The sequence below is a fragment of the Pomacea canaliculata genome, linkage group LG11 (assembly GCF_003073045.1).
Source record: "Pomacea canaliculata isolate SZHN2017 linkage group LG11, ASM307304v1, whole genome shotgun sequence".
In the NCBI taxonomy this organism is placed as follows: Eukaryota; Metazoa; Mollusca; class Gastropoda; order Architaenioglossa; family Ampullariidae; genus Pomacea; species Pomacea canaliculata.
The window spans coordinates 3,225,036-3,233,900 of NC_037600.1; the positions used below are offsets into that span (position 1 = coordinate 3,225,036).

The window sequence follows — 8,865 nt, forward strand, 5'->3', positions numbered from 1 at the left end:
ACATTGATTTTCTTCAACACAACACGTGTCTTTGTTGAACTTTCTGTAGAGGTGACGACGAAGCTTTTGGAGTCTTCGGCAATGCTTCAATGTGTGTGATGGGGTAGGTGGGTCTGTGTGTGAATCTCAGTGGGTGCGATTCGTTAAGTGTGTGTGTGTGTTTTTGTGTTGTTGTTGTTTTGTTGTTGTTTTTTGTTGTTGTTGTTGTTTTTGTTTTTGTTGCTCAACGCTGATGATTATTTTGTTTTATTCGGACTTCTTTAATCAATTTCAAGTTTCATTTATGACAGGGGTGGGCAATTAATTTTTCCAAGGGGATCGTTTTAGAGGGCCGGACTAATATAGTTAACTCAGTTTTACCCAATACTGTATATATAGTATATATAGTGGCGGGCCGGTCAAAGATAGAAGGCGGGCCGGATCTCAGGTCTGATTTATGATGATCATTGTTATATGTGTATATATATCATGATATATGTAGCGCAGAATTTAATGCACAAGCTAGGTTAATGTGTAGGAACAGAAGGATGAGCAAAAATGAAGAGGAAGTACAAAAAAACAGAGAAGACACAGAGGTAAAGGTCAATCATGCTTTGCTGCACCCTATATAAAAAGCTGACGACCATAAGTTATTGTTTTGGTGACAGGGGCTGCTAATGAGACAAATAACAACGAGTTCTGGTTATACAGATAAGAATTTTTCGCTGCCCCAAACAGGAATCGAACTCACACCCTTTCAAGCCACTTGGTTATTTGCTTCCCCAGTACATCGTTTGAATGGACAGCTGTTCACCAAACAAAGCTCACATTCTATATCCTCTTTCTTTGACGACAAAAAAGACAAACAAGGCCACCGATATTATATCAGATTTATTTCTCCACAAGCAAACCTTCGGTAAAAGGTCACGAAAAGGTCACGGGGTGACGTCACTAACAGAGCTACAGTGCAGGCGCCTGCACATGTTACTCTCGTCTTACTATAACTTCAAGAACATCGATACTGCAACTGTTGCTCGGGAACCAAAGACAAGAGTTTGCCAACGACAGTTCTGACACATCTTACAAAAGCGAGGCTGTCCTCTGGAACTCTCTGGAAGTCATCATTTAAGTATTGAGAGAATGTTTAAGCCCTTGAATGTTAAAAGAGATACATTTAATTTACAGATAATTTTTTTTTCGCTTAGCAGTTTAAGAGCTACTCTCTAGATCGCGAAGGACGAAAGAAGAAAGGACAGTAAAAGTGCTGCTACTGTCCAGCTCGCACGCTGGGGTGAGGGCAGGCTTCCCTCAGGAGCTGACCCTCGGGGCTGCAGACCATGTAGCAGCAGTCGCCACACCTGACGTACACCTGCGCCTTAGGGCCTGTGGGACACTGCGCGTGACAGGGCGTGCCGCACGACTTCTGCGCCGTCAGCCGCGCCGCCTCGCCGCTTGAAGATGCCGCTTCTGCTATCGTTGTTGGAGGGTTTGTCGTCGTCGTTGTCGTCGTCGTTGTTGCTGCTATTGTTGTTGTTGCTGTTGTTGTTGTCGCCCTGGTTGTCGTTGGCGGTGGTGGTGGCGGCGGTGGCACCTCAACAACTGGAGGATAGGGGTCAGTGTTGGGTGGTTCGTATGGTGCGCCAGCGGCTGTAAATAGAATTACTTGGTGACGGCTTTCCTTGCCATACAGGGGACTCTACTCTTACTTTTCTACTTTCTTTTTTTCCACCCTCTTTTTCTTTTCCTTTTCTGTCTTTAACTACTCTATTTACATCCTGTACCTGCACGCCTTTGCTCTCTCTCTCTCACACACACACACACACACAGACGCACGCACATAAGAGGGTCTCTCAAGCTGAATATTCCCATACCTAGAATTGACCTAGTCAAGACGAGCCTGAAATATTCTTGCAGTATTCTTTAGAACAACCTACCCCCAGATCCTCCTACAACATCTGTTCCAAACCCTTTAATTACCTACAGATGCTTGCTACCCAGCTAATGGTGTTACTTGCAGGGACAAAGCAAACATGTACCACATGTTGTCAGGCCTCTAGCCAACAAAAATAACCCTATCAATACAGTTATCAACCACCGTATTTGTACATATCATAGTTGATCTCTATGTTCTATGTTTTGTTGCCTTGTTTTGATTTAGTCTCAAGTTTTTATTACACTCACGTCACATACACACACCTACCTGTGTATACTGAAGCTTTCTTTCTATCTTCAGGAACAGATTCAGCCAAGCCTTGTCCTCCTCGTTTGGGAAGTCTTGTTTTCTCTGGTCCTTAAAATAAGAGTGACTAAAAATAAAAAATAATAAAGCGAGACGTGGCGCTATCTTCATTCAAACATCTTCATTCCCATCTCCTCCATTTTGACCCTAAATCATGACTGACATCTATGCCGTCCGTACATTTCATATCGTCAGTAATGACACTTATTGTAAGCCTGGTGAAGTTATTAACCCTTTATAAGGAGAAATGCAGTGGTTCCAAGTCTGGTGTATATAAATCCTAACCGACCGTATGTTCTCGGTTAGCCTATGACTAGAACATCAGCTCAGTGTGAGAACAGGAACAACGATTGCTTGTCTCCTTTAAAGCGAGAATCGTAAAGGCCAGGGTTCAGATCTCGTCAGCCCACAAGCATCCAACAACCATTAAACCATTCAGGGTTGATCAAGAGAGCGTGAAGCACGCCTACTGACGTATATGTATTTCGCTTTGACGCCGATACACATCGATATTGCATCGAGGTTAAGACAACATTTACCCCAGAGGGAAATTGGTTATTAAAAGGTTGGAAACTCACCGTAACTGGTGATACCTGCTGGTGGATAGTTTCCGCTACTGAAACAAACAAAAAACAAATCTTAAAACAAAAATAAAACTATTTGAAAATACACATTTGGATGCATTTACAGTGCACCAGATGAAAAAGGGACACCATCGCAACATCACAGTACACGACCTACATTAGTCGATTGACGTTCACCGTAAGAAGAAGAGGAAGAAAAAGAAGAAGAGGAGGAAAAAGACAATATAAAGCTCACGTCTTCGTGTGGAGGCGAGCCCAAGGCGTCGTGTTCACCGACTGCAAATGAGTCGACAGGTTCGCACACAACAAATAAACAAGATGTTGACAACATTGTGACGAACATGACCAAACACTGACATAGAAAACGGAAGGGAGGACGGTAAAGATGCACAAGATATGAAAGGAAACTAAAGGTTGTCAAAGCTTGTCAAATGTTTTTTTCTGAGTGATTTGGCCGTGTTAGTGACATCACCTATGTACCCTCGGGTTCAAAGTTCATAAGCGTAAAAAAATATTGAGCATAAAACAGTTGTCATAACCACAAAAAAACAATAAAATTAGGTCAGTGTTGTTGTCCCTGAACTCAGATACACCTTTTCCTATGCATGAGTGCGGAACTTCTTCCGAATGAGGGCAGAAGAGAGAAAGATGAGATGAGGCTGGCAGGTGGTGTCATCCATCCTCAGGGTTCACCCCGACCATCCACCAACACTGGGTTTGGTTAAGGTTAAGACAGAAAGTTCAGCATTTAACTGAACACTTCCATGCCACACAGGGACATGAAAACTGTTTACCCCCGCACCTGGCGCACCCAGGCAAGGAATAGACGAAGGACGAATCTTGGCTCAGAATGAATAAAATTTGTGTGTGATTGTATCAGCCTCTCAAAGCACGAGTTGTACACCTCACTGAACACTGGTTTAATCAGCTTTAATCAATCTCAGTGTAAATCTTTTAGCCTGGAGGCGAAGTAACAAGAAAGCATCAAAGGGCTCAGTGATACATTAGTCATCTTCAAGCTTCTGAAACCAAAACTGTAATGACGTCACAAATAATACTGAAATAGCCCGTTCTATAATTAGAATCTGTGTTAAAATGTCTCCGTCACAAATACGCATAATAATCTTGTTGACGTCAATTTAAACACGTAATAATTTAATAACGTTTAACACGTTTGTGACGTCGCGTGAAGCGGGAGGAGGTAGACGGAGGTCAGGGAAGTGAGGGAATTTCTACATCACTGCGTTTTACGTCATTTTTTTACGTAATTGCCACGTGCGGTGACGGTGGAGTCTTTGAACTGTGAGCGACAGAAGGACGCACGTCACGAGCAGCAAGCTCCATCGACATTTCCATTCGTCGTTTCCTCGTCGTTACTCCAATTCAGGGTTGGGGGGCTTTGCCTGGTTGTTGGGGTTGTCTCTTCTGTCTCCTCAATCCCTTGTTACCCTTCTTTCTTCTGTTCTTTCTCTATTTCCTTTTTTTTCCCCGTCATTAATAAACGCGCCAGTTTGTACAGTGAGGGATGATTGGGTGCGTCGCCGGCAATCGGCGTTTGTGTCTGTTGAGTCTGTGTGACTGTGAGGGTGTTTGTCAGAGTGAAACGTGATTGCTCAACATGACAACAGGTAGCTAATAAAGTGAAATAAAACCTCTGGCATGCTTACTTTACGGACCCTCTCACTCTCGGGGCAGGCTTCCAGTCCTTTCTGAAAAAAAAAGTTCTGTCATTATAGTCCGCCATACCTTTCTGTACTTCCGGTTAGTTGGTCACGTGGCTACACCGCAGTAAAACTACACTGGGAGCTTCTCCTAACCAAATGATTTCATAAAATGCAGGTTTCTCTACCGACTTTGTAAAGCTTGCTACCAGTTGTTATGTTCGAAAATATGAGTGAATCCTTCGCCGATTTCCGTTCTCGAGATACAAATCTACAAAAATCCCTAAAGTACGGAAAGAGGACAAAATTGGAAGAAGTGTGAGCGAGCTTACGGGCAGGGAATGGAGTCCCAGTGGTGGACGCACACCCCAATGGTCCAGTCGTAATGTGTGTAGTCCTTGGGGCAAGAGGTCACCTGCAGGATGTTGTGGTCGCAGTAGATGAAGCGGTTACACAGGTCACAGTGACCGTACTGACCACTGGCCAGACCTGTGCAGTCCTCCGTGCAGTAGCGATGGACTACACAGTACACATCATTATTATTATTTTTTATTATTTTTTTTCACACAATCAGTGCTCCTGTACACGAAACAATTTTTCTTGGAAATTAAAAGCTAAATTATTAAAAGCTCTTAGATCGTGGAGGGCAAGACCAACGCATCGCGTAAATATAACGATAGGTAACATTTTCTATAACTCGTAAAACTTAAATGCATAAATGGATAGTTTAATAAGTGGCAAAGATTCAATGCCAGCGAAATTAAACATTAGGACATACAAAGTGCTGCTTTATTATTTATTATATGTCATACATACATCTTTATTTTTTCTTTATTTTTATTATCTGTGTGACAGATAAAAAAAAGTGCTTATCGTCATTTCTTATAATTATTTAAAGATAAACTTAATTAAAAGATATTTCTGATTCATAATTTAAAAATATATACTAGTAAAGCTGCAAGCTTAATTGAAGTGTCTACCCATTTGGTTTTTAATTTTTTTTTAATACAGGCATGTCGCAACACGAGACCTCAGATTTATCCGTGTTTTTTTTTTAATCTTATACTTCAGTTTTAATATGCCATCCTCGTTCTAAATGCCTAGAGACTTTTTGTTGTTTTTTATTTCAAGTTATGATGTTGGGGTGAGTGGTGGTTACATCCTGCATGAGGCAGTAATTATACATTTTCACACGTGGTGAATTCCATTTATCTTACCGTTTGATCTATCACTCGACTAAACACCGAGCTGTATAAAATAGCTGTATAAAAAAACCTATGCAGACATGTAAACAAGAAATCAAGAAAACAAGCAGGCCAAGTATTTACCGAACCCTGATGCAGCAGCTTGATACATCAAAACAAGAATAATTATAGTTTCCCAGGTAACGGCCATTTTTTTCTTCGTCCTGAAACAAAACAGATTCGTTTGCTAATGATACAAATTATTTGTCTCGGTTTTTAGTTTCAAAACAGGAGGCGAATATCGTTCGACATGGCTGTGATCAAAAGAACGCCAGTCGCAACGATAAAATGAAACGGACTGACTTTATCTCACAACATCTTTAATTTATTTTAGCAACAGTATTTACGTTTCATACAATTTTTTAAATATTTGTAAGATCAGCCATGCGACAGTAGTGCGGTACGATAAAGACAAACAAACGGTCTCAAATGTTGCTGTCGATGAAAACGATAAATTTAATGAGTTTCAGTTTTTTAAATTTTGTTCTGTTTTTTATTGTGTTTTTTAGTTTGTTTTTGTTTGTTTGTTTGTTTGTTTGTTTGTTTGTTTGTTTGTTTGTTTGTTTGTTTGTTTGTTTGGGGCTTTTGTGTTTGTTTGGGGGTTTTTTGGCGTTTTTTTGTTATTGTTTTCTTTTTTTTTTTGGTTGGTTTTTTGTTTTGTTTTTTGTTTTTTTGTTTTTTTGTTTTTGTTTTTGTTTGGTTTGGTTTGGGTTTTTTTTTGTGTTTTGTTTTTCTTGTAGATTTTCGGTTTTCTAGATTCATCAATGTTTTTACTTTGTTTCTGTAATGTGTGCGTGCGTGCGCGTGTTAGTGCTTAGAACGGTTGGTTTATTATTGCCGATATTCTAGCTTTTGTTCCTTGACTGAATGACAGCGTGCGTGTGCAGGAGTACATCTCAACAAAAGACAATCACGGAAAAATCACGTACCTTCGCCGGCGTGTGCGTCCGAGTGAATGGTCTCAGTCCAGTGAAGCTCGATGGCCAGCAATGGAGCTGCGACAACCACCGAAGCGGATTTAACGTATCAAATACCAAACCGTAGACCTGGGCGTGGGGTACAACTATTCGCCTGAAGCCAGTGACCCTCCAAGCGTGGAAAATGCTGCCCTCATCCCCAGCATGGGTGACGTGGACGCGCAGGAGGGATAGAAAGATAATGGAGGTTAAGAGAGGCAATTGAACATAATGAGTTTCAGTTTGAGGAGTTTGGGATGGCTAATGTCCTACGTCTTCTTCCTCCTTTCTTTTTTCCCCCTCTTTGTAATTTTTTTCTGTCTTCAAACACTGTCTCACAACCACTCGATCACACCTACACGCTTGCAGTCATTATTCGAAACATAGGGTGACAGGCAAAAGAAATCCCACAAGTTATTGAGAGCCCAGGGGCTACCAGGCACACACGACGATAATGTTCAGCGATGTCACAATCACAGTCGTATCACGCAATAGCCAACAGGTAGCAAAGGTCTTATCCTGCATAAACATCTTTAATTATATGCTTGAGAAATTCAGGATAATAACACCATGTCACAAACTACTGTGAATTTTTTCAGAAAGTTGGTTGGCTGGTAGGTAGGTTTAGAAAGTGCTGCCACCTAACGGTGATTTTCGCACTATTAGGTGAGAAGAAGGGGGAAAAGCCAGCGTACCCGTAGGTCTTTGTTTACCTGGTTATTGTCGGATTATCAATGTTTAAGTCTTTACTCAGGCAATATAATCAGTGATCAGTTTACAAATTCATAGTTTATGTATTGGTCGTTCAGCTGTCACCTACAAATTTTGTGAATTCTGAAGGATGTTTGCAATGTTAATATGACTTCATCGCCAATGAAGCAAACAAACAAATTAAACAGCATTCAAGTATTGTCAAATGTGCTGCTGTCGCATTAAAGTAATAAATAATAAATGTTTGTTGGATATCAGCATTACTTGGGAATGTAAGCCAGGTGTGAAGGACTTGCTAGTCAGTGAACATTGCCGACTTGACCAACATTGTTGGCCCTCTGGTCGGCAAAGTTCGCGATTTTTTTAGCTCGACCAACTTTTTCTCCACTATCTGTACAGTTGAGGAAGCTCCACAGTCTAAACAGTCGTCTCCTTTGAAACCTCCACTAAACTGCTAAAGAAGTTGGAAGCAGGAGCGTTGTCATGGGTACTCCAAATAAAAAAAAAGTTAGAAGTAATGGTTATGACCGGATGTTGGAGAGATTAGGTATCGTTTACATTACATTAGACAGCAGGTGGCCTTATCGATAATGACGATCATCGCTTCTATCGGGAACATCTCAGCCCCGGGTATTTTTGTCTCCCCACCTTCATTCCTTGTCCCAGGTCAAGTCGAGGACACAACGGGACCGGCCATAGGGTGAAGTGTCGTGACCAATGAGTACGTGTGAACTCTGACCCCACCTAGGTGCTGTCTCCTCGGTTGTTTAGAGTAATCAGTTGGTGTGAATGTGACGATCATTACAGAAGATCGCGTAGAATAACTTACCTGTTGGCGATGAAGACCCAGGTAAGCTAGTTACACGCAGCGTTCCGGCAATTTAGAGAAGTTTATGTTGGCTTGAACTCCTTACCCAACCCTTCCCCCTGCTGGGTTAGTTATCGGGGGTGGAGGTGTATTTTGCAGGTGTGATCACTTAGGAAAGAGGTTTGAGCCATATACTAGACTAGGTCCTCTAACACCCAACATAGTATATTTTGGGGGCTCGTTTCTTTGTTGAGGTCTGACCTAATGTCAACTTTTCACCTCGACTCTGGTAAGTCATCCGGTTTACATACATCAGAGGATTTAGGTGTAGGGGTGATGAATCACTTTCAACACATAATTAAAGCATCGGCTAGTAGCAGTGATGTCGGAAATACGGGTTTTGGTTGATGGACGCTTTCCAGTTCTCTTGAGAACATGTACCTCAGTTGAGTAGGTCCTATCATCGCTACCTCTGTCCGAAGTTTCGTTACTTAAAGAATAAAGACCAGAAAAAAAACATTGTCAAGACCCTTCAACTTTCTGCTTGACTTTAGTGTTGGCCAGTTAATGATGAGTTAATAAATCATATTTTTATTGATAATTCTTATATAGTTTACATGGGCTTATGTCCATTGGATTGTATCTGGCCTCTCTGTGTTCATGGTTGTAGTCCTTTAATTCAT

At 41.4% G+C, this 8,865-nt stretch overlaps 1 protein-coding gene across 1 annotated transcript; it reads right to left on the reverse strand.

The window, feature by feature from the left end:
* Window positions 1-855: 855 nt before the first annotated feature.
* On the reverse strand, window positions 856-6,956 carry LOC112575342 (mucin-7-like). The gene is made up of 7 exons (XM_025257122.1): window positions 6,637-6,956; window positions 5,792-5,871; window positions 4,796-4,982; window positions 4,470-4,511; window positions 2,797-2,834; window positions 2,180-2,269; window positions 856-1,626 (listed from the first exon to the last, which is right to left on the reverse strand). Exons 2-7 carry the CDS (start codon window positions 5,856-5,858, stop codon window positions 1,247-1,249), a joined length of 804 nt encoding a protein of 267 aa, XP_025112907.1. The 5' UTR covers window positions 5,859-5,871; window positions 6,637-6,956; the 3' UTR covers window positions 856-1,246.
* Window positions 6,957-8,865: the final 1,909 nt, after the last annotated feature.